This window comes from Phalacrocorax aristotelis, chromosome 15 (genome assembly GCF_949628215.1).
Source record: "Phalacrocorax aristotelis chromosome 15, bGulAri2.1, whole genome shotgun sequence".
NCBI lineage: Eukaryota > Metazoa > Chordata > Aves > Suliformes > Phalacrocoracidae > Phalacrocorax > Phalacrocorax aristotelis.
In genome coordinates, this window is record NC_134290.1 from 6,330,158 (window position 1) to 6,354,970 (window position 24,813).

At 42.3% G+C, this 24,813-nt stretch overlaps 1 protein-coding gene across 1 annotated transcript in view; it reads left to right on the plus strand.

Moving 5' to 3' along the window:
* The first annotated feature begins 2,837 nt into the window (after positions 1 to 2,837).
* The window catches only part of SUSD2 (sushi domain containing 2), a 29,328-nt gene continuing 7,352 nt past the window's right edge, over positions 2,838 to 24,813 (plus strand). The window contains exons 1-13 of the mRNA XM_075110465.1: positions 2,838 to 2,948; positions 4,776 to 4,980; positions 6,358 to 6,509; positions 7,008 to 7,175; positions 7,436 to 7,610; positions 9,109 to 9,310; positions 10,420 to 10,505; positions 11,118 to 11,386; positions 13,973 to 14,116; positions 15,645 to 15,800; positions 17,535 to 17,783; positions 18,880 to 19,152; positions 19,596 to 19,778. Coding sequence (XP_074966566.1) covers positions 2,882 to 2,948; positions 4,776 to 4,980; positions 6,358 to 6,509; positions 7,008 to 7,175; positions 7,436 to 7,610; positions 9,109 to 9,310; positions 10,420 to 10,505; positions 11,118 to 11,386; positions 13,973 to 14,116; positions 15,645 to 15,800; positions 17,535 to 17,783; positions 18,880 to 19,152; positions 19,596 to 19,778 — 2,329 coding nt within the window. The 5' untranslated portion in view covers positions 2,838 to 2,881. The remainder of the gene's footprint in view (positions 2,949 to 4,775; positions 4,981 to 6,357; positions 6,510 to 7,007; positions 7,176 to 7,435; positions 7,611 to 9,108; positions 9,311 to 10,419; positions 10,506 to 11,117; positions 11,387 to 13,972; positions 14,117 to 15,644; positions 15,801 to 17,534; positions 17,784 to 18,879; positions 19,153 to 19,595; positions 19,779 to 24,813) is intronic.

Sequence of the window (24,813 nt, forward strand, 5' to 3'; positions counted from 1 at the left end):
CACTGGTGGGGCCGCACCTCGGATCCTGGATTAAGTTTTGGGCCCCTCAGGACAAGAAAGACATTGAGATGCTGGAGTGTCTGCAAAGAAGGGCAACAAAGCTGGTGAAGGGTCTGGAGAACAAGTCTGATGAGGAACAGCTGAGGGAGGTCGGGTTGTTTAGTCTGGAGAAGAGGAGGCTGAGGGGAGACGTTATAGTTTGCAACAACTACCTGAAAGGAGGTTGTAGTGAGGTGGGTGTTCGTCTCTTCTCCCCACTTATAAGTGATAGGACAAGAGGAAGTGGCCCCAAGTTGTGTCAGGAGAGGTTTAGTTTGGATATTAGGAAAAATTTTTTTACTGAAAGAGTGGTCAGGCATTGGCACAGGCTGCCCAGAGAGGTGGTGGAGTTACCATCCCTGGAGGTGTTCAAAAAACATGTAGATGTTGCACTTTGGGACATGTTTTACAAGGCATGGTGGTGTTGGGTTGACTTGATGATCTTAGCAGTCTTTTCCAACCTTATGATTCTATGATCATGAGGAGACTAGAGAGCAAATGGAGGGGCACCAAAAAGCAATTTATATGCCTTGAGGCAAAAGGAACGAAAAGAAGAAAAATGAAGGGCCTTGGGGCACTCTCACTGCTGAGGTTTACTGCTGACACTTTTAGATGGGAGTCTTAGGAAGTAACTGATATAAACTGAGTATGATATTTATTGATTAGTGAACACATTATGAGGAATCTGGGAAAGCAAAAAAAATAGTAATCAACTAGATAAATAACATTTATATTAATTCATATAATTATGCAAACTATTCCATGCAACTATGAAGCTGTTCGTTATTGGCCTTAAATCAAACCCATCACATTTATTGCCTGTTGTCCCAGGGCTCTTCCTCCACTGTCCTGGTGGACTTGGGATACAATGATCAGCTTTACTGTCATCTGTAGGCACCTTGCATTTTTACCATCATAGAGGATTCCTCTGTTGTTCTTTTACTAGACCTAGTCAGGCTGCAGGAATGGACCAGCAGGCACCTTAAGAAATTCAACAGGGGCAAATGCGCCCAAGAAGGAAAAAACCCTCATGACAATCCAGACTGGGAACTGACTGACTGGGGAGCAGCTCTGCAGAAAAGGACCTGAAGGTCCTGGCAGACAGCAGGCTGAACACCAGCCACCACTGTGCCCTGGCAGCAAAAAGGGCCAACAGCATCCTTGGCTGTATTATGAGGAGCACAGCTGGATGTTAAGGGAAGTGTTTGGCATTTTATGCAGGACTCATCAGACCTCATCTGACTGCTACACCCAGTTCTGGGCCTCTGCCAATACAAGACCTTGACCAACTAGAGCAAGGTCAAGAGAGAGCCACCAAGATGCTGAGAGGGATGGAACATTCATGGTGTGAGAAGAGGCAGAGGGAAGGGGAACAGGGCCTTCCCAGGGTGGAGAAAAGGTGGCAGGTGGGAGGGGGAGGAAGCTAATAGCAGCCTTCCAGTATCTACATGGTGATTACTGAGAAGACGGAATCAAACACAGTAGTGCACAGTGGGAAGACAAGGAGCAATAGGTGTAAAGTGGAACAAGAAAGATTCAGTTTTTATATAAGAAGAAACTTTTTCATGATAAGGAGAGCTGAGCATTGGAACAGAGGAACCAGAGAGTTTGTGCAGTCTTCATCTTCATCCTTGGATGTTTTCAAGGCCAGACTGGATAAAACCCTCAGACACCTGGTCTGACCTCATAGCTAAACCTGCTTTGAGAGGAGATTGGACAATAACAATTTCCAGAAGTCCTTCTGACCTGAGTTATCCTGTGATCCTATACCTTATGTTCTATTTTTTCTGAAGTTGGGTCCACTGCTGCCATTGCACATCTTTTTTTTTTTACCTGAATGCCTCTCAAATAAACAATATGCCTCTAATTATTTTTTAACCACTGGTCCCAGTTTTACCACATCTATACCAAAATTATAGGTGATCGCACCTTTACACAATATATATCTATCTGAATAGACTTCCCAAAACTCCCGTCATTATTTTGGACTCTACACTGTCCTTGATTCTTCTACCCAACTATAATCAAGTGCGAGGAGGTTCTTATCTTCTGCACTGATATTTTTCATTCCAGATCAGTGGAGTATGCCTTGCATTCTTTCAGTATCCCCTAAAAACCCTCCATCATACCTGTTCCACTTGGAACAGGTTGGAACAGATAGTTACACTGTAGCTGTTACCGCATCAGCTCTGCCCTGCTACCTTGCCAGAATATCCTTGTGCTTCTGGCAGAAGGCTTCTGTAGTCCATTTCATTGCTCTTACATCATGCCACCATTTTCACTTATACCTTCCTTTTTTTCTAAAGGAAGATTCCAAAAGGACAATTCTAAAACAAATCTCTTTTTACCTCTCTCATTTACAACCCTCATGCCAGCACATACTTTGCAGTAGACATGCTTCCTCAATGTCTCATTATCTCCTGAAAAACCTGTCCTGTCAGCATCTATTCTTTATTGTTCTTCTTACTGATAACTGCTTTTAGTTCCTCCCATAAAATTAAAACACACACCTTGTGCCAATGACCCTGTGGTCTTGAACTTTGGAGCAGAAATGCTTGCAAAACCAATACACATCTCCTTCCATTTCAGAAAAATGTAACTATTAAAATAATGTGTAGGAGTTCTCCTGACTACCTCCCCCTCCCCCTCCATCTTTTCCTGAATTGGAGATGACCTCTGAAAATGAGCATCTCCTTCAATTTGTTTTGCTTCAGTAATTTACAACAAACCTTTGAACAGTGAGAGTCTTGTTTATTTCTAGACACGTGCTTCTATAAAAGGCTTCTCCTGGACAGACAGAAAGGCTATCACAGTCAGCCATCCTGAATCATCTGGACAAAATATGAAATTCATTGGCATAGATGTTTCTTTCTTCAGTTTCTTCATCCTTACTGTTTTTTGGAATGCAGGTGAGTGACTTTCAGAAATTTTGCTGCTTTTAACTATGAATTTTTTTGACTTCTGAACTTCAGATTATACACCTCGGTAAGAGATTACTGATATGACTTGCACAAGCTAAAGCAAAGGCACACAAGCTGGCTTTTACCGGCACAGTGTCATTTTCAGCTCCTTCCTCTGCAATTTCCAGTGTGACAGTGGATTTTTTCTGTAAGTAAACAGACAACCTGGAAAATGCAGTAAATATTTTTTAAAACATAAAACAACTTCCTAGCTCCCTATATTGAAAAGGCATTTCTACCTACATCATAGGCAGGTTTTCTGGTATAGAATGAAGGCTGACTTTATTTCTGACTCGCTGTTCTTTCCTGCCACAGACCCACATATTATCCCAGGATAAAGGAGGAAGGTCAGCAGAAAGAGAAAAACACAGAGAGATTTTACTACCTTTTCCTTTTCTTGATCTCTCCATCCTACCAAAAAAACCCAAACAGCCCTCCCTGTCCCCCCACCAGATACACAAAACAACACTCAGCAACATTTTCTCATTCTACAGAAGCTGTCATACCTGGTACTGCAAGCAATTCCTCTTCTGCCCCATGAGGGGTGACTATAAATTCTTTCTTCCTCTCATAGTCTTGTTCATACATTGTTAACTCCATCTACTGACTGGCTAGTTTTTCCTGAAGTTAACTTATGATTACAACATGTGCATGTGCACATGAGATGACACAGAAAATAGCAACAGGCTTTAATAAAATGGCTATGGTGATCAGGTGCAGGGCTCAATCAGAGAAATGTACTGACCAGCAGCTTGTTTATGTGTGACTGGCTTCTTTTATGTTCCTTTGTCTCCATTTCCCCATGCTCATTCTTCACCATCCACCTTGACCACTCCCTTTCTTTTTGCTTGTGTCCTCCCAAGTAAGTAACACTCTCCTAATTGTTTTTTCATCATTGGTCCCAATTTTGCTACATCCATGTCCAAATTTAGAATTTCTGACCCTTACCTTGGTCATCTCAGCATTGCATGGTATTATTGATATAGTTGTAGTATAGAATCTTGCCCTTGCAAGATTCCACTCCCCAAAAGGTCCTCAGTGCTCTCAGTTGTCTATACAGCTTGTCCATTTCACTTAACTCCCCCTTAACTGTTTGTGAAGTCTGTTCCTCACAGTGTTACTGTACGTCTGTGAATTTCTCAGTGTTTTATTTGTGTTGAGCAATTTTTCATATCATATCCAGTAATTGCTCATGGTGTGTTCAGCTAGACCTCAGCCAAAGGCCTAGTCATCTGTGTGTACCTAGTCATCTTAACAGCTACCTTGTTAAGGTTAGACTCAAATAAAATGCACAAAAGAAATAAATTTCAGTAGCTTTGCATAATCTCATATTGTAGTACACATTGTCACTAATGTTAGCTTTCCATTCATCCAAGAGCGCTAGCCTTCCATTCTCATTGATTCCCATGTAGGGTTGCCAGTGATGGGACCCCATTGTAGTTTGCTTAAGACCTACTCTCAGAAATAAATACAATTAGTGACACTCAATGAGAGGCTGGTCTGGAGATTTATCTTTCTATTAGATGTAAAAATACCCACGGATTTTGTGAAATTATGTACTGGCAGGGGGGTAAATAAGTGCATTTTTCTATTCAAAATGGAGAAACCTTAACACGCAGATGATTACAGCCTCCACCTAAATACTTTCCTGAACTAACGTAACCAGCCTACTTAATTTATTTACAGTAGTTCCTTAGATTATGTATTTCTGTTTCAGAGAGCATCTAGAAGAGTTCAATAACATTCCTGACTATGTTTTTTTCTTGCTTTAACAAGGAGCTCAAGACTCTTGCTCACAGCAATGCGGAGAGCTGCTTGGCACCTGTTCTTGCCAGGTGACGTGCCAGTCCTTGGGGATCTGCTGTCCTGATTATAAAGAATTTTGTCTTCAAATTTCTCCATACTCAGGATCTCTGATGGGAGGCAAAGACTTTTTGATTGAAAACACAACTTTTAATGCCTCTTCTATGCTGACATGCAGGTGGGCCATGATTTTTATATTATTCTGCCAAAGGGAGGTGAACCTTTCTAATCTCACTTTCTGACAATAGGTATTTACCACAAAACAAGACTTGTCTATACAGGAGTGAACACTTAGTTTGTAAAGTTGTCAGAATCCTGAAACATGCAAAGGTTCAGCTAACTCTCACCCCCAAGGATACATGGTGTCTGTATTTCTATACAGGATCATTTAACTTAAGTCAAGTTATTATGTGATACAATCATTAATCTGCTAGTTCTTCCCTTAACATATCAAAACAATTACTTTTCTAAAAGACCTTCCCTTTAGGGCTCTTTGTTGTCAACATTTTTTTAGCATTTCCATTTTGTGAAAACAAAGTATTTATTTCTTAATCTGAATGAGAAACCAACGAGAAAGAAATGGAGATAGGACACCTTGTCTTTTTCCTGCAAGACAAAGCTGTGGATCCTAAGCATGTCAGCCTGTATTACACTTAGGTACATATGTCACACATGCAATACATATGGTACGCTGAATTTTACTGACCCCAATGTGATGACATTCTTTCCACAGAAGATTCTGAGTGGGAATTTAGAGTTCTTCCCATCTGGATAGGAGCACCTCAAAAGGTTTTTAGTTCTTCATGGGGAAAACCTTTGACTCAGGCATTCATTCTGCAGAACACAACTGTGAACTCTGAACTACCTGCACAGTTGCATTACCATAGCATATACAAACTTCAATGCAGACAAGCAAAGGTACTACTTCCTGGCAGACCCCAACTCCCTCCCACTCCCTTGGAGTAGCTATGAAGTCACCATACATCAATCCTGAAGAGTCACGGATGGGATTATGCTTTAGGCACTGGGCAAGAGCCCTAACTGGAAGCAGATGGTTAAATAATGAGCAACAAGTTCTCAGTTAATCTTTGCAGCAGAAACTCTAGAACAGCATGAAATTACTTTTGTTATATTCACAGGATTTACCAGCAAAAAAAACCCACAAAACCAGAAATCTGCAATGCCTGCATATCATGGTCAATGTTAGGCACCCTGTAATCCTATTAATCCTATAACATCACCTTTGTCTTCCTGCTGTCCCTTTGTTATTTGTTGCTAATTTATCATGCCCCCCCTCCCCTAGTAATTAAATAGTAAATCTAAGGCTTGCAGATTGCTGTGTATTTGTGCAGTGCACAGCAGAATTCACACTGCTGTCATAAGCACAAAGTACACAAGAATTTTTCCAGTTTATATTCACTGCTACAAGCAAAACAACCATGGGACTTGGAATGATCTACACATGACACAAGGTTGCTTAATAAAACACCACTGAGACATTAAGAAGTTTCCTTCTCTCAATGGTGACACTGAAAAGTGTTTTCAACATCAACAGGTTCAAGCAGAAAATCAAAACCAGTGGCTATGTTTCTAAGGATGGAAAAGCCCACTGCATATCCCCATTGCTGTATGAGACTGGTTTCATCCCTTTTGAAGTTTCTACAGATGATGGGCTGACGTTTCCATACTCTGGATCTTGGTTATCAGGTTACCTAAATCCGCAGTATCCCTCTTCTTTCTATATTCTTGCTCCATGGATGCAAGATTATATAAGCCTTTCCCTTTTGATCACTTTTCTTCTTCCTTAACACACTGTTTGACCTCAGAAAAATCACTCTTGCTGCCCTTGTGTTAATTAATATTTTGAGAGATGATCTTTCACAGCAGTTGAGTTCTGCTGCTGTACAGCAGGAGCAGCATTAACTCATAAAAAGTCCTGCTTAAAAATTATGTTGACCAAACCAGATCCCTTCTTGTAGCTACTTCTATGGGAAAATAACTGCATCATGGTGTTGTAATCTAAGGGCTACAGACATTAGTAAGGGCTGTGCTCTCTCTGCTTCAGCTTACTCATTTTGTATCATGCATCCTGTTAGAAAACATACATGGGAAATACTTCTAAATCTTAAATAATATAGTGGCACCTTTTCAGAGCTATGCAAAGAAGAAATGTCATTAATCCTTTTTTTCTGTTCTGCAATGCAGTACATCACAGCAAAGTTTTGGATGGCGAAAAATGTACGTTGGTAAATGAGACTAAATGGCAATACTATGGCACCCCCAACACTGATGGAAACTTAACTCTTACCTGGACACACCAGGCACTTGCAGCAACCTACATCAACATAGAAGTCTGGGGATACCATGAAACAGGTAAAGTGACATGTTTTCTACCTGTGTGCAAGCAGTCATCGTGTGTGTAACTTATGTGTGATTTCTGTATGGAGCTTTGCACAGCATGCGATCACTTTCACTGAGGCCTCAAGAAGAGATCTGCAAGCATAAGTAACTCATTACAATACTGTCAGCTTTTCCTCTTCATTTACATATGTGTGTAGATATCTAATTTCAATATTGTGGTAAGTGTTGTTTTCCAGCAGCATACAAAACAATTTTCTTCCTCTGTGTGACAGGTGACAGTTACTCAGAAAACTGGTTGGCTGAATGGAAGTATCTTTATACTTTGGCAAGAGAAATCCCCAATACTGGGAAATTTTCTTTCATTCCTGTACCTGCTAAAGGAAGTTACAGTACGTGGGACTTTGGAATCTTGAGAATTACACCCAGCAACTATTCTGATGGGCAGAGGCAAGTACATTACAATATTAATTTATCACAGGTACCTTATTATTGCTTCCTGTCTTAAAGCTGCTGTCTCCTTTGATGTTTAAAACTGTGACTCACGTTCCATTTCACATGAAAAATGGGGAGAGAATTGGAAGGGCGGAAGTGAGAAAAACTCATGGATACAGATAAAGACAATTTACTCAGTAAAGAGGGGCATGGGTGCAGAGGAATTAATGCAAAGGCAATTGTTCACCATTCCCCACGAGCAGACAGGTGCACAGTCAGTCACCCAGTAACGGGTGCTCTGGAAAAACTCCCCAGAAGTTTTATTGCTGAGCATGATGCTCTATGGCATGGAATGCACCTTTGGTCAATTTGGGCTGGCTGTCACGACTGTGTTCCATCCTAGCCTGTTGCCAACCCCTATCCTACCCCCTGGGGGTCAGTGTGAGAAACAGAGGCGGCCTTGACAACGCGCAAGCACTGCTCGGCAATAGCTAAATCGTTGGTGTGTTACCAGCACTGTTTTGGTCACAAATCTTAAACATGGTACCATTTGGGCTGCTATGAAGAAGCTTACTGCACCCCAGTCAAACCCAGTACCCTGGGCAAACTAGGACCTGCTGATTTCTTCTGTCACAACCATGGAGGAGGCCCTAATTGTGGAACTTCTGTCACTGCAGCCACAGGCCGCCTTCTGCATTTAATTTCTTTCTATTTTGTATGCAGGCCTTTGCATTCCTACGAATTTTATGCTCACTTCCTTTCAGTTCATTGTATATTTTCCTATGATTTTTGGAGATTTACCACTGTAAGTCCTCCATACATAGTCTGAGCTTGGATAGGTGTTCCTTCATAATTCTTCCATATCTGCAGTTCTTTATGTAGATGGTGTAGCCCCTGTGAATATATAAATGCCACCTCTTCAGTGTCAGAACATATTACTAATACATCAGAACCGTTTTTAGCATTTAGGTGTCGCTACCCACAGAAGGGTAGCCTTTTCTTTTTATAGAGCGTTTTTTTATTATACTTCATGCATGATATTTTTTCATGGGGGGAGACCAGAGTATCTTTGGAACACTTCAGGGATTCTGAATGGTTTCTCCCCACCTATTGCCATCAGGCCTAATACTGCTGGGGCACAGGGTTAGGTTTTCTTAGAGAATCCAGACATTCTTCATTCTGGCCTGAAAGGAACTGCCATGTGAAAAGGCATGAATAGAAAACCTGTCTCTAAAAAGATCCATGTAAGCCAGAACCAAAAATGCTAAAATATATTCTGATTATTGCGTATTTGCTATGTGCTGTCATGTCACCTTCTAACTTGGGAAAATTTTGATTTGCTGTAACATTTTGCAGGAAGAAGAAAGCAGTGGCCTTCGTAATGAAATAACAACTCACAAGTTGAAAGATTCTCTGCAACTATAGTTAGTGATTAAGACAGTGTTACTGCCAAAACACTGCTTGTTCAGCTACCATCAGATCTATTTTTTGGTTCTTGGTTTTTTTTTTCCAGCAACATTCCATCAATCTGGAGCTCAGAGCATGCATTGGCTTGGCACCTTGGGAAAGACTTCAGAAATGACCCAAATGCATGGGCAACTGCAAAATGTATAGAATGGGACAAAAAGGAGGAGAAGCTTCCAAACTTTATGGAAGAAATTATAGATTGCCCTTGCACCTTGGCACAGGCAAGAGCTGACACCGGCAGGTTCCATGTAAGTTATTAATCAATCCCTTTGGCTTATTATGGTTCCAAGTAGAAGCTTAGGGAATGTTATACTCCCCCCAGACCCCTGTTCCCTCTCTAAAAGTCATTACAAAGCAATGAAACTATATTTAAATTTGCACAAGTACCATGTCAAATGGCAGAGGCAGATACAGCTTATCCAGGTAGTATGAATAAAAAAAGTGCCTGTAGGCCAGCAGATGGAAATCACTTTCAAACAGGGAATTAAGGTAGTAGTTCCAGTGGTAGATAGAAAACACTCAGAGAGGGCAGTGAGCTCTATGGTGTTGGGAGCAGGGATGACTTCTTCAAGATTCTACAAGATGTCAGTCTGTGTTTGTAGGCAATATCACATGCCGGAAGAAGCAGGCCACACCTCTGCCTAGTATATCATAATTTGCTGCAAACCCTTCTGCCTTGTACTTTAGAGCTCAGTTCCACAGCTGTAATCCATTTTTTCCTGTCTCCTGCTTCATTCCTCCTTCTCAGCTTCACTGTTAACAAGGAACTGACAAAAACTAAGAAATCAATTGCCATTTAGTCTATGCTTTCACTTACTGCACTTATTTGAAGACCAGATAGGGTAACTTCCTCTTCTCTTTATGATATCAAATGGTGGCAGTGTGTTTATGAATATTTTTTTAAAAAGTTAGGTAATTTTTTTACTATCCTTTCTTGGTAATGACGCTCCAAACATGATGTGTATTTTAAATTATGCAGTTAAAAGCATGTGAAGAAAAAAAAATCAGATCTACTACACTGCCGCTGTCTAAGAACATAGGACAAAAGTTAAGTGTATCCTGGCATGATCTGTGTTTGTTATACACTTATAGCTGAATTCCCTATTAGCTGCATATGTTCTTCAAAGTCTGGTGTAATAGACTGCAAACTGCTAGGGTTAGACTAACATGTTGCTCCAATCACTTCAGTATTAAATTCACTGTTTTTCCTATCATTCCATGCTACTCAACACACAACCACAACCAGTTCATTTAGACTTTACATATACACCAGGGGCAAAGGGTGGGGAGAGGACATAAAAATAGAAAGGACGATGGGGAAAGAACCCTGTTAAGTGTGAACATTGATCTTTTCCAGACAGATTATGGCTGTGACATTGAAAAGGGGAGCGTGTGTACTTATCATCCTGGTGCTGTGCATTGTGTAAGAGCCATTCAAGCCAGGTAAAGAAAATTTTTTAAAACTACGTATTTTTTATTACTTGTTTCACCTCAGAAATAACAGCATCACAAAAGTCACAAAGGTCTTTGGACTGCCAACTCTCAGGTTCATAGCAACCATTGATTCCCTCTTATTCATGTGTTGGCCCTCATTGCTGACGTGAAGTTAAGGCCTTAGATTTAATAAACAATTAATTGCACTGTGCTAAACCTTAGGATACCTACACAAGCCCTAATGTCTAAAGGAGATTTGATTAGGCCTAATTAAGCCTTTCCTGTGTTGTCTACTTAAGTTCAACAAGTTATTCTTTGCGCTCCGTCAGAACAATTTTTAAAAGTGCTATGTTCATGTACCTATAAGGCCTACAGCACTTCCTTACTGACTTGGTTAAAAACCCCTCCTTCCCTGTCCCTAATCTGGTCTAATTTATAAGAACGGGGTGGTGGGGGCAGGGTGTGAAGTCTAACTGGGAGGTATCATCTCTAGACATCATATAAAGTTTGGCAACCAAACCACTTAGTTATATCCATAAGAAAGCAATAGGTAACCTCTAAATACAAATGAACTTCATAGAGCTGAATTATTACTTTCTTCTCACTGCTTTTCTCAACCAGTCCCCAGTACGCGGCAGGACAGCAGTGTTGCTATGACTCTACAGGGACCCAAATCCTCACACATGACTCCACAGGAGGCAGCACACCTGACCGAGGCCATGACTGGGGTTCACCACCTTTCAGGAAGCCTCCCCGGATACCTGGTTTTTCCCATTGGCTTTATGATGTCATCAGCTTCTATTACTGCTGCCTGTGGTCTGATAATTGTCATGTCTATATGAAAAGGCGGTCCTCCAGTGACTGCAGGACATATCGCCCACCTCGAGCTGGTAAGTGCTTCAGAATTCCATTATGGTGTATAGCTTTTTGATAGTGTTGGTTTTTAGAATATTTATATATGTATGTATGTCTGTTGACAATGGTGAGGGTACAATCTCCTGTGGAAAATTTCCATGGAGGGTTTCCATTGATCTATCAGTGGCAAAATCTGTATGTGGTTTTCAATTGTCCTGCAAGATTTTCTGCTACTGAGTATCTCATTAACCCCTGGAACCTAAATAGCTGAAGGTCACTAGTCAATGTCCATGACTTTCAAACATCAAGGGGCACTTTCTCACAAAGAAGATGGTTAGGGATCATTAATGGCAGCTTGGCAGTAGCTAGAAAAGTTGTCATGCTGAAAAATTATATTAATATCAAATATGGACATTCTACCATTTACAAGTGTGTCTACTGTTCCTGCGCCTTGCTTTTAAGTAGTCCTCAAGTCTTACCATATCTCTATTGCTGCCACATGTCTTGCTTTAATCTATGCTACTGGGGTGCTGAGGTGTCCAGCAGGATTTTGAGCTCCCATAAAGAACGAAAGTGCAAAGAGGCAGTGGTTTACTTCAGGCAAAAAAAAGGAGAAAACTGCAGAGGGCGCTGAAGGAGGTAGCTGGGACGTGATGTGACACGGCACAAGGTTCTCCAAGGACTAGCAATGGCAGAGAGTGAAAGTCTTTCCTCATCTCCCCCATCAAATTTTCCTGTCTGGAAGCAACAAAGGAGTAGGAAGCTGCGAGCCAAGTGTGATAATAAGGTTGGAATGGCAAGATCCTTGCCAGCCCATGGCCTAGTCCTGAGCGAGGCGAGCAGGGCAGACACAGTGATGGCAGCAGCAGTCAGCCTAAAGTCCAGATCTCCACATCAGTTTGTGGTGACAAGGCAGGTCCAAAGGAAAGCTGAGATGTCATTCTGCCAACCAGGGTCAACAGTCTGGTCCAGTGATGGTAACCAGGGTGAGACACAGTCCAGCAATTGTCAGGTGAGTCCATACTGAAAAGGCATGTCCAAGGACAAGCCAGAAAGTCAGTTGCAGGTCTGTGTGCAGATCAGTAGGGTTCATGGCCAACCACAGGCATGGCTGTGTTGGAGACGAAGACAGGTACACCTATGACATAGCTCAGAGTGACTGAAGGCCTGGGCCTGAGCTTAGATAGAGTCCATGGACAGAGGGTAAAGGTAGAGGGCCCAGTGAAACTGCTTAGTGTAATTAAGGTCTATGAGTGTGCTCGGGGCCCTGACAGTTCCACTAGGGAAAGAAAGGCTACAACATGCCTCTCAAGCAAAGACATGTTGATGAGGCACGTGAAGCACATGGTCTTGCAAAAAGATTCCCAAAAGTACTTATGCCATTACATCCATCTCTCAAACATGACAAAAATCCATCACGCAGCTCTCACTAAGCACTGCAGATGCTTGTCTTTCTCCTAGAAACTATACGCCAAACCACCTGTGCTACCACACAGCCAGGAGAGTGTTCATTAACCTTGTGCAAGCCTAAGCATCTGAGAAAACAAACCCTCAAATGCCACAGAACCCTCTGCAAAGATCTTAATGCTAAAAGCTTCTCAGAGCATGCTAAAGATGGATGCGGTGCAAAATAATCTCAAACAAAAAAAGTCACTTGGAACTTACAGAACTGTCCTGGAACATGGGATGCTGGGCTTAAACACCACAACTGCCCAATGTGGAGAAGTTACTTGAACCTGCCACTCAGGGGGCAGGCCTTTTTCACTGTGATTTTCTGTTGTGAGTGTTTGTTTGCTATGTGCATTTTGGTCTGAAAATTCCAAGTGAATGCACTAACTTCTGAGGAGAAAAAAATAAGGCCTTCTTTCCCTTGGTCTAATGAACCTGGTTCATGGAGGGGACTCTTTCTCTAGAAAAAGATTGAGAGAGACAATGATCCCAAAATACTTAACAATCAAGCAGTTAACAACCTACCTGTCACATGGATGTCCTTAGTCTTTGAGAGTCATACCTCAGATAAGATGACGCAACTTCAACTTTTTTTGCTGGAGGGGAGAGGGGCCTTCTGACCTCTTACTGATCTAAAAAGGCAAAACCAAGAATATCTGCTGAACTCTGGAGATGGTTTGGGGCTGAGGATTCAGATGATCAGATCAGATCAGATCAGATGATACTTCAGAGCCCCATCCCATTTCTCTGACTGTGACTTCCAGCTACATTTGGAAGCTCCCTGGTGAGCTGTTTCTGGAATAGCCCTGTGTTCATGTCCAAATCTTCCCATATATTGCATGCGAATGAGGCTTCTAGCCTGAGGATTCTGGAAGGGCATCTACCAAGTAAATGTTGCTGCCCATAACAGCCTTTTAAAGTGCAGCCCTAAATGTTGGCCGATAAAGATGAGAGTAACTGGAATGACATTTCTCACAGTTCCCACAGTGGCTGGTGGTCGTGGCTGTTCCTCATGTAACATTTACCATGAATCAGCCTCACATTTTTTTCTTTGTTTAAATGCCATTCTTTGGATCACCACAATGAGATTTTTTTTTCTTGTGACCCTAAGAGGAGGAGTAATGGGTTACGGTTTTGCTTGTTCTTATTTCTCTTTTTTCTGTTAAAAACAGCATCTGCTTTTGGGGATCCTCACTTCCTCACATTTGATGGTCTGAACTTCACCTTCAAAGGGCAAGGAGAGTACACATTGGTAGAGTCTGATCTCACATCCCTAAGAGTGCAAGGGAGGACACAGCAGGTACACTTTCCCAATGGTAAGCTGGTAAGAGAGGAAGCAGTGATGACAAATAATAGCTTCTGAGGTTGCTTGATTTGCACTTTACAGCATTTCTCCTGTCTTTTCTAGTCTTCTTTTTTGGCAGTTTGTGAAAGGTCAACGATTTGAAGCTAATCAGAAGGCAAACAAAATATTCAGGAAAAAAATACCTTCCTATTCAAAGATTATTTACTACTTTTATTGGGTATGAGTAATGGAAATGTAAGGGTTTCTGTTGTGTTTAAGAGCTCAAGAAAACAATCCTCATTTCTCTTCATGCCCATTCCCATCTATAAGGAAACATAAGGTCAGTTCTAGGAATCAGTCAACAGCTGTAGCTCCCAGCTGATGCATTTTGCTAGTATTGTAGTTCAAAATTAATAGAAAGCAGGTAAGTGTATGCCCTCCTTTATTTTCTTTGTGTGTTAGGTGTATATGCATGCATGCATGTGTTGACAGAGCAAAAATGTCCCAGAAGGAGCTGAGAAAACATACTTTGGATGGTGAAAGAATTCTTTCTGATCACCTCAAGCTAGCAGAAAAGTACAGAATATCTGGTGGGAAGCTGGTTAAGGGGGTCTTTCTTTTATTCACAGGGACTGATTGTCCTGGTCTTTTGGCTAGTTTGTAAAATGAAACCTAGGGCAGAAGATTTCTGGAGGTACCTGTGGCCATCCTCATTTGAATGGGCAGATTGCACACCAACCTGTAAGAAGGAGATTCTCACACACCTGCATTTTTTAAATGAGGGAAAAATAGAGTATGAAGCAGCAGAATGGGATCATGCTTCTCATGACAACCTGAAAAGTGTAATGTCAGATACTTTTGTTTATGCTTTTCCTATATCTAGTGCTATTTTATGGTGCATAAAAGAGCAGGCTTGCCTTAGGAAAGAATGTTCCAGTTGGCCTCAGGGATGCACTTCAAGGATTTGGTACTTCTGGTAGAATTATAAGGATGGACTAAAAATTGTCTGTGTGTTTCAGCACCCATCTAGACATGAATGCTTTTACTGAATATCACATTGGATACAATGGAGATTAACAAGGAAATATTTTGCCCTCGATAGATTTTACAGTGTTTGTGGTAGAAGTGCCATGAGCCACTGAGCAGTTCATTCTGAAGACTGGTTTCTTAAATTTTTGTTCACTCTGTTTCCTTTTTCTGTCATACCCTCCCTGAAAATTATTTTTGTTTTCCAAGCCTTACTTGTAGGGCCGAATGTGCAAGAAGAAGATCAACTGGTCTTACATAGCTCAGCCACTGCCACTGGGATGAAGGATTTAGAATTTCCAGACTTTTTTAGCATTAAACAGTCTACTTTCAATATACTATACTGGTATGAGACTTGCACTGTGGGGTTTTATGTGACTTCTATGCTTAGCAATTCCCTCAGATATAAATAATCATATTTAATTATTCTAAGGACATATCTGGTGGGGTTTTTTTGTCTGTATCATTATAGCCTTCCATATTTACTTTATGTCATGTTTGGTATTCTGGGTTGTTGTTTTTTCATTTGGAAGGAACCGGGGCTCAGGTGACAGGCTTGTCTGCAGTGGCCATGCAGGAGAACAACTCTGATGTGATTGAAGTACGCTACTCAGAGGATTTGAATCTGGAGGTCCTGTTGAACCAGAAAGTCATCAGCTTCTCTGAGCAACGTTGGATGGACCTGAAAGGTTAGTTACAAGTATCAGCCTTGTAAGCTATTGTATTCCAATGGAGCCCATGTATAGTTTAAAATATCTCTAGATGCATGTGTTTCAACTCTCTTTACAGTGTCCCTTTGCGAAACAGGCTGCAGGTCACTCCAGAAATTATGTAAGGAGTAAAATAAAGGACAGGCAATGTTTCAGCTTATTAGAATTTGTTTTATTATTACATTACTTTCTTCAGTTCAGTTGCTGTCAGACTGAGGCAGAATCAGTGGTAGTGCACAGTTGGTATAGGCCTTAGTGAAAGAAATAAAATTGAGAGCACAGGGGAGAATGCCCTTTCCATCCAATTTGCCTACCTGGCACTGCCTTTGTACTAGCCCAGCGCATAGATCCCTCTGGCCTTTGAGGCTGATGACAGCTACAATATGGGCAGGAATATAGCCACCAGAATTATGGGCTACACATCTCCTTCCAAATAGCCACAGATCAAGCACGCTACAGAGAAGCACACTGTGGCTAGATGTGTTCCCATGGAGATATGTAGCAGGGAGTCATGGTTCAGGTGAGCCCATCAGAACCTGCAACCTCCCTGCTTCTCATCAGCATTACTGGCAGTTAGCCTAGCTGTACCTGGAAGCACCTATGCTGTGTCCAGGAAGAGGCCGAGTAATCTGATTTGCCAATAGGCACGTCTGTGGCACATTCTCCTCTCCCAGAATGTCCAAATAACATAAATGACAACCTTTACCAATGCCTGGTGCTTGCCTGAACTTTCTGGGATGAGAGCGAAGTATGAAGGGATGGCATGCAACCCTGGCAATGACAGTGAAGTGTTTTAATATGTGGATTCAATGCCCACATTTTCTATGGCCTCTTTCAGTGGCTTGTAGAGCAATGGTTTTCCTTCTCACCCCATGGAGGGTGAATGGAATTAAAAACTCCTTACTCCACATTCTGCTGAGCTTACTGCATCTAATGCAATGAGACCTACCAAGCAAAATGAAAATAGTAAAATACAACCAAAATATATACTAAAATACAATTGAATTTTACATTCACCTATCAAGAGCTCTCTTGATTGGGCATATGTTATTCTTCTATTCTTCTGCCAAAAAGGTTATTGAAAGTTGACTTTTTTCCCTCCAGGGGTGTGATCATTTGGTTAGTCTTTATAATAATTTGACAAATACTCTAAACATTACCAGAATTTTAACAGTAAGCCTCTTATTCAGCAGAGGAAGTTTTCTGTGGCTAGCAATTAGTATTCCTCAAATGGCTGGAAAATATGATGAAGAGCAGAGGGAAGGCTACATTGATAAGGAGCTGCAGAAGCAGAGACATCCAAGAAGAAAAAAAAATGGAAGGGCGAGTGACAGGGTTTGGAGAAGAAGCCATATTAGGGAGGTCTTAACAAGACAATCAAGAAGCAGAGGAAGCCTGTGACCACTGAAAGCTTCCAGCTCACAGCCACTCTCTGATGTAATCATCTCATATCTTAAAGATTCTGCTCTGGGACACTGTCAGAAGGCAGTGCTGCTGATATCAACTGTAGGCCTTTTTTTGCTACTACTCTGTTATAGCCATCTTACCGCAGTTGTAGGTATGAAGGTGTGACCTCCATTTAAATGCTTCTCAGAATGTAGCCCAGAGTGGAAGGGAGGAAAAGCTTTATGAAAAATGGTTAAAACTAATTGCACGACAATCTGTTCACTACAGATAATTAGCTGTTTTGTCCTCTCCCTCTCATTGTTATAGGTCTCTTTCTCCATTCTGGAGCTGATCAGAACATCACAGTGATGTTCTCTTCTGGGTCTGGAGTGGAAATAAGGGGAAGTGGAGGATTTCTGAGCTTGACAGTTCTGCTCCCAGAGAAGTTTATGAATCACACACAGGGTCTTTTTGGGGTAATGAATGGCAATATAGAGGATGAGTATACCTTCAAGAATAAAACCACCATGTCGGTTCATGCAAGTCCCCAGCAGGTGTTTGAGTTTGGAGCTGACTGTAAGTCATTTCTCTAGTCTATTATTATGTTTTCCTTACAAATTCAAAACGGCTTGTGATTTACAGAATAGCAAATGAAGTCTGTGCTAAGCAACCTGTAATGGAGGAAAAGAAGGGAGTAAGAGAAGCATGTCCTCTACCTGAGTGGATAACGTACCTAGCCAAATGATTGAAGACGGAACCATGATGGAGCGTCCTGCACTTTGTTCCATCAAGAGCCAGAGCTCATATTTCAGAGTTTACACTTTCAGAATTCCATCTACTAGGTCAGCTGAATGCAGCATCACCACACTAAAGTGTTACAGAAGTATAGCAATAGCAAGGGTCAGCTATCTTTTTCCAGAATATTAGCAATGTTTCCATCAAGTACCATGCTGACAATTTAAAAAGTCATTTATTAAATCACAATTTAATAATTGTCCCTTTAAAAAGGAGGATGTGGGTTGGTGTGTGTAGAAGAATGGCTGCTTTCATTTAATGAAAATGATTAGGCTGCTATATCTAGCCTGCAGCATTAGACAGCATTCCTCCTGACATCAGGTTAGGAGACAGGCCAGAAATGTGTTGCAAAATACCCTCTGGCTGATCTCTGTATCAAGCACAGTGTAGCTGTACTCGAGGATTCAGATCATACTGAAAAGTCTCACCGCTCCGGCTTCAGGAAGTTTCTAATTTAGCAGAGCGAAAGCAAAAAGTAGGGCCATGCAGACATGTTAAATTTAGGGACACACAGGATCAGGATTTGTGTTGCTTGCAATGTTTAGCTAGATCTGTCTGAGGTACTTCTTTATCACCATTTTGTCAGCAGGCTTCTAAACCCATCTTTATGTAAAATCATAGCTACACAATTATTTGGATCCAATTTTAAGCAATTGATCAAACACCAGGTTAACCCAACACTAACTTTAGTGCTAAGTTAAGATGCTGCATGTGAAAAGGAAAATAATCTTGAGTGGAAGGAAGCTGTAGGGCTTCGTAGATTTCTTCCAGCTCTAGCCGTGTTTATGTAAATAAGCACTTGAATTGGTATAATAAGGTGATATAGGTCTGAGACAATGTTACATACGAATCTCTCTTTCTTTCTCCGTCTCCCAAGGGGCCATTGAAAATGGAACTTCTCTCTTTACCTATGACACAGAATTATTACTGAACAATTTCTTTTATCGGGAAAAGCACAATGCTTCCTTCCTGCCCGTGTTCTTTCCTTATGAAGACCCTGCTGATCCCCTGGTGAAAGAGATGGTCTCGCTCTGTGACTCTGACCCATTCTGCAGATTTGATGTCCTGACAACAAGAAGCCTTCAAGTGGGAAATTCCACAAGACTATCTCATCAGAACCACAAGCTGCTGGTAGAAAATCTGAAGCCAGGTGATATATTCCACAAAGCATACACCAGTTTTTCTGCATACAGTTCTTTCTGCAGGGCATCTAAATAGTTAATACTGATAGAGGAGGCTTTGCATAACTGTAGGTTCACGCAGCTGTAAACACTGTTACTGCGAGGAACTGTCCTTGCACCAGGAAAACTGCACTAGTAGGATACTTAGACAAAGACAAAATAAATTTCTTTCCAATTCTTCCACTACTATACCTCAGTGTAGAATCCTTATCTTCATTTTCTATGCCTTCACCTGTCTTCCTTGGACTTAAAAATGAAAAAATAAAAATAAAACAGAAAGTATTGTCTTTCAGTTAGCCTAAAAAACTTTGACTTTCCATGAGTTGCCACCAAAATACCATTTGAGTCATTGTGATGGAGATTTGCTAGTCCAAATCCAAACTACTTTAACCAGATATGTCTCTTTTACTAGTGATCTCTTGTGGCTGGCTGGATCATCCAGCCAACGGAAGAAAGAATGGAACTAACTACCTGCTGGGCTCAACCATCAGTTTCATCTGCAATCAGGACTATGAACTCACTGGGTCAAAGGAAAGAATTTGTCGAGCGAATGGGGCCTGGTCCGGAGACACACCCAGTTGTATCCTGAGAACAGGTCTGTTTCCTTTTAAATGTTACAAATTGACATAGAAATCATAATCACAAACAAGGCACTCTCAGTATACAATGATGGCCCTCGACAAAAGCAACTTCTCTTACTTGGGAAGACATTGCACATGAGATCACTGGGTTTCTAGAAAGACTAATATTCAAATCTAGATAACAGGTGGTTTATGGTGTGGGGTTTTTTCTATTATTTAATGTATCTACTCTTTCTAAGGGTTTAGGGCTTCATGCTTTGCTTTCTATAGGTTTGGCTGAAAGGAACTGAAAGGTAGGCATGGTTCTTGAGTGGACAACCCTTTTACATTCTCGGAAACAGAATTAAGACTCAAAACAGAGTCAAGTGCCAAGTCACTTTATTTGGCCAACAACAAACACGCAAGAGAAAAGGAGAGAAAGAGAGAAAAGAGTGGGAAAGGGGGAGAGAGAGAGAAAAAAGAGTGAGAAAGGGAGAGAGTCCGATAGCTACCACCACAGATCTGTGGCGTCCCCTCAGTCTGATGTATCTTTGAATCCAGTGGAGGAACGTTCTTCTTTCTTCTTCCCTCTTCCCTTCCTGCTGGTCTCCACTGGTTTCATCTTTTATAGCATTGTTCTCAGAATTGTTTTGCATACCCACACCTCCCATTCAGCGATGGGTACACATGCCCAGTACCGTCACTAGAGGGTCCTAGCCCCCCATATATGGTCAGCCAGCCCTGGGCTCAGGCACAAGCGCAGAGGACTAGGGCTATTTGCTCTGAGGCAACAGGATGCATATGTGTTCCTGTCGGGTCAAACTGTCCTGGTTGCCATGGTGATGAGGTTATGGTGGTTAAACTGTCCTGCTTGGTTGCCATGGTGGTTAAACTGTCCTGCCAACAATGTTGAGACAAGTTTCTAGTCCCTTAACACATGGGCTAGGGCTTTAGAAAGCAGGTGGTTCCAAGAGAGCTGGTGAGTATTCAAGGACCACTTCCTCCCAGCTCAAGATCAGTGCATCCCTAGGAAGAATAAGTCAAGCAAAGGAGACAGGAGACCTGCATGGATGACCAAAGAGCTTCTAGAGAAACTCCAATGGAAGAGGGAGGTTCACTGTATGTGGAGAAAGGACTGGCAACTTAGGAGGAATATAGGAGTGTTGTCAGGGTATGCAGAGATGCAATGAGGAAGGCCAAGGCCCGCTTGGAATTAATCTGGCAAGGGATGTCAAGGATAACAAGAGGGTGCCCAAGGACTGGAGGAAAGCAAATGTCACTCCAGTCTTCAAAAAGGGCAAGAAGGAGGACTTAGTAAACTACAGGCCAGTCAGCCTCACCTCCATCCCTGGAAAGGTGATGGAGCTGTTCATCCTGGGGGTCATCTCCAGGCATGTAGAGGAAAAGAAGGTTATCAGAAGTAGTCAACATGGATTCACCAAGGGAAGATCATGTTTGATCAACCTGATAGCCTTCTGTGATGGTGTGACTGGCTGGGTTGATGAAGGGAGAGCAGAGGATGTTGTTTATCTTGACTTCAGTAAGGCATTGAACACTGTCTCCCATAACATCCTCACAGACAAGCTAAGGAAGTGTGGGTTGGATGAGAGGACAGTGAGGTGGATAGAGAACTGGCTGAACAACAGAGATCAGAAGGTTGTGACCAATGGGACAGAGCCTGGTTGAGGCCCATGACTAGTGGTGTTCCCCAGGGGTCTGTGCTGGGGCCAGTCCTGTTCAATATATTCAGCAATGACCTGGACGAAGGGAAAGAGTGTAACCTCAGCAAGTTCGCTGACAATACCGAGCTGGGAGGAGGGGCTGATACACTTGAAGGCTGTGCTGCCATTCAGTGAGACCTGGCCAGGCTGGAGAGCTGGGCCGAGGGGAACCTCATGAAATTCAACAAAAGCAAGTGTAAGGTCCTGCACCTGGGGAGGAACATCCCCCCGCACCAGCACAGGCTGGGGGCTGATCTACTGGAAAGCAGCTCTGCTGAGAAGGACCTGAGAGTGCTGGGGGGCAGCAAGCTGACCCTGAGCCAGCAATGTGCCCTTGGGGCCAAGAAGGCCAACGGTGTCCTGGGGTGCATTAGAAGGAGTGTGGTCAGCAGGGCGAGGGAGGTTACCCTCCCCCTCTGCTCTGCCCTAGTGAGGTCACATCTGGAGTGCTGCATCCAGTTGTGGCTCCCCAGTTGAAGGAGGACATGGAACTGCTCGAGCAAGTCCAGCGGAGAGCTACGAAGACGATCAGGGGACTGAAGCATCTCCCTTATGAGGAAAGGCTGAGAGACCTGGGTTTGTTCAGCCTGGAGAGGAGAAAACTGAGCGGGGATCTTATCAATGCTTATAAATACCTGAAGGGTGGGTGTCAGGGGGATGGGACTAGACTCTGTTCAATAGTGCCCAACGACAGGCCAAGGGGCAACGGGCACAAATTGGAACACAGGAAGTTCCAGCTAAACATGAGAAAAATCTCCTTCCCTGGCGGGTGCCAGAGCAGGGGCACAGGCTGCCCAGAGAGGCTGTGGGGTCCCTTCCCTGGAGACATTCACCCCCCGCCTGGACGCGGCCCTGTGCCCCCTGCTCTGGGGGTGCCTGCTCCAGCAGGGGGTGGGACGGGGTGATCTCCAGACATCCCTTCCAATTCCTACCATGCTGTGATTCTGAGTCTGTGATTCATGGTGCCCCAGGCTGCATTAGGCAAAGTATGCCAGCAGGTTGAGGGAGGTGATCCTTCCCCTCTGCTCAGCACTGGTGAGGTCACACCTGCAGTGCTGTGTCTAGCGCTGCATTCCTCAGCACAAGAAAGACGTGGACATGCTGGAGAAAGTCCAACGAAGGGGTCATGAAAATGATTAGGGGACTGGTGCATTTCTTGTATGAGGAAAGGCTGAGAGAGCTGGGAGCTGTTCAGTCTGGAAGAGAGAAGGTTTTTGGGGGTCACAGATCTTATCAATGTGTACAAATACCTGAAGGGAGGGTGCAAAGAGGACAGACTCAGGCCCTTTTCAGTCATGCCCAGAGGCAGGATCAGAGGCAATGGTCACAGACTGAAACACAGGAGGTTCCCTCTGAACATCAGGAAACACTTTTTTACTGTGAGTGTGATAAAGCCCTGGCACAGATTGCCAGAGAGGTTGTAGACTCTCCCTGTCCGGAGATTTTTAAACACCATCTGGACATGGTCCTGGGCAACTGATGCTGGGTGGCCCTGCTTGAACAAGGGAGTTGGACAAGATGACCTCCAGAGGTCCCTTCCCACCTCAATCATTCTGTGATTCTGTGATTTGAAAGCAAACACAGCCCATACTTGTTGAAGGCTTCCACTCTTTCGTTCTAAAGGATTATGTTATCTCAAAACATAATGTATTATTCTACATCTGTAAAATTATTGTGAATGATGTATGGTATTTAGTATAAATAACATTAATTTACTACCCTTCTTGCTTCACTACTTTAGATTATCAATTAGCCTTGGATTGTTGGATTTAGCAGCAGTTAGGCTGTCTCCACAATTTACAGGAAACCACACAATATTTTCTAACAGTTTCAACTTTGTTTTATTCATATGCCACGTACACCCCAAATGTCCTCAAGATGGCAATGTTTTAAAGCATGAGAGTGATGCAAGACCACATGGCATGTTGAAGAACTTCTAATGCTGAGTTAATTGTTCCCAAAAGTACTCATCAAATAATTCATATCAACAGATTCTCCATTCTGAGCACCTTCCAAAGAAATGTGGAAAGTGCATCAGCAATGAATTCTTGGCCAGCTGACACATTTCATCAGCCTCTGCAGGCCTGCACCAACTGCTTGTTCATGTCCAATGCAGTTCTGCACATTTAGTGATATTTGTGAGGTGAACCACAGTGAGTTTGGGCAGCAGACTATGGACTTTAGTATAAAAAATAATTATTGAACATTTGCACATACAACCAGGGAATGTTGCTTAATTTTAAATAGATGAATGAATGTTTATGGAATGTTTTCTTGGACCAGCCATCGCTAGTAACCAATATCCAACCGATGTGTTCACAGGGGCCAATCTCAGTAGTGGTGCTATTTTGGAAAGAGTGAAACTAGAGTTATTTCAAAACATTTCTGTTTAATATGATAGGCCAGAGCATATGGAGTACTTTAGTTAACTGTTGAAAATATGAGAGATTCAGAAGTTCAGCAGATAATTTAGCATGCTTCATAGTTCACAGTAATAATAGACCATCTGTCAAAAGTCTGAGAAGAATGAAATCTTTACAAAGTAAGGCCAGATCTTAAAAAGTCAGTGGCAAAACATTTTGCCAAGCTGAAAACTAAGAACATTTTTCCATTGCTGCCATCAACCGCATACATACTGGATAGGAGCCAGTCAGCCTCAATAAGCAAACTGGATGCTGACATTTACACTAGAGAAAGGGGGGCAAAAAGCCAGCCCTGAGAGATCGGAGGGAAGGAATTGGAAGACACACAGATATTAACTGCATTCAGGATGATGGAGACGTGCCGCAGCTTTATGGACAAGCAAACAAAAACCGCAGTGTTTCTCAGCACATGTTTTTCTGAAAGATGACAAAGAACAACAAGGTGTGAAAGAATTTTATTGATCTGATTGTAACAAAGAACTTCCTTACTATTTGATATTTGGGGTTGTAGTTCATTTGTAATGTGAGCCAAAAATGATTTTTATAAGCCTCAAGAAGTTGGAGCATGGCAATGCTGCCCATAGCAGCAGGATACTGACAATACTGACGACTGATTGAGACAATATCAAATACAAATTGCGTACACACGTCTTCATTCTTTTTTTTTACTGCTGTGCCCTAATAATGGCATTCATATCTAGCCTTGTTCCTCCTTTTGTGTCATAAGATATGCTGTTGGATATCAGTGTCTGTCTGACAAGGTTTTATTGACAGGTCCAAGTCTCTCCAGAGCTGGTAGGCAAAACAGTCTGAAGTTCTTCTCATTTACATCTAAACCTGTAGCATTGTTATAGCATGGACAGCTAGTACTTGCTTTCCACTAAATACATTTCCTCCTCCAGTCTAAGACACAATTGAAATCCAGT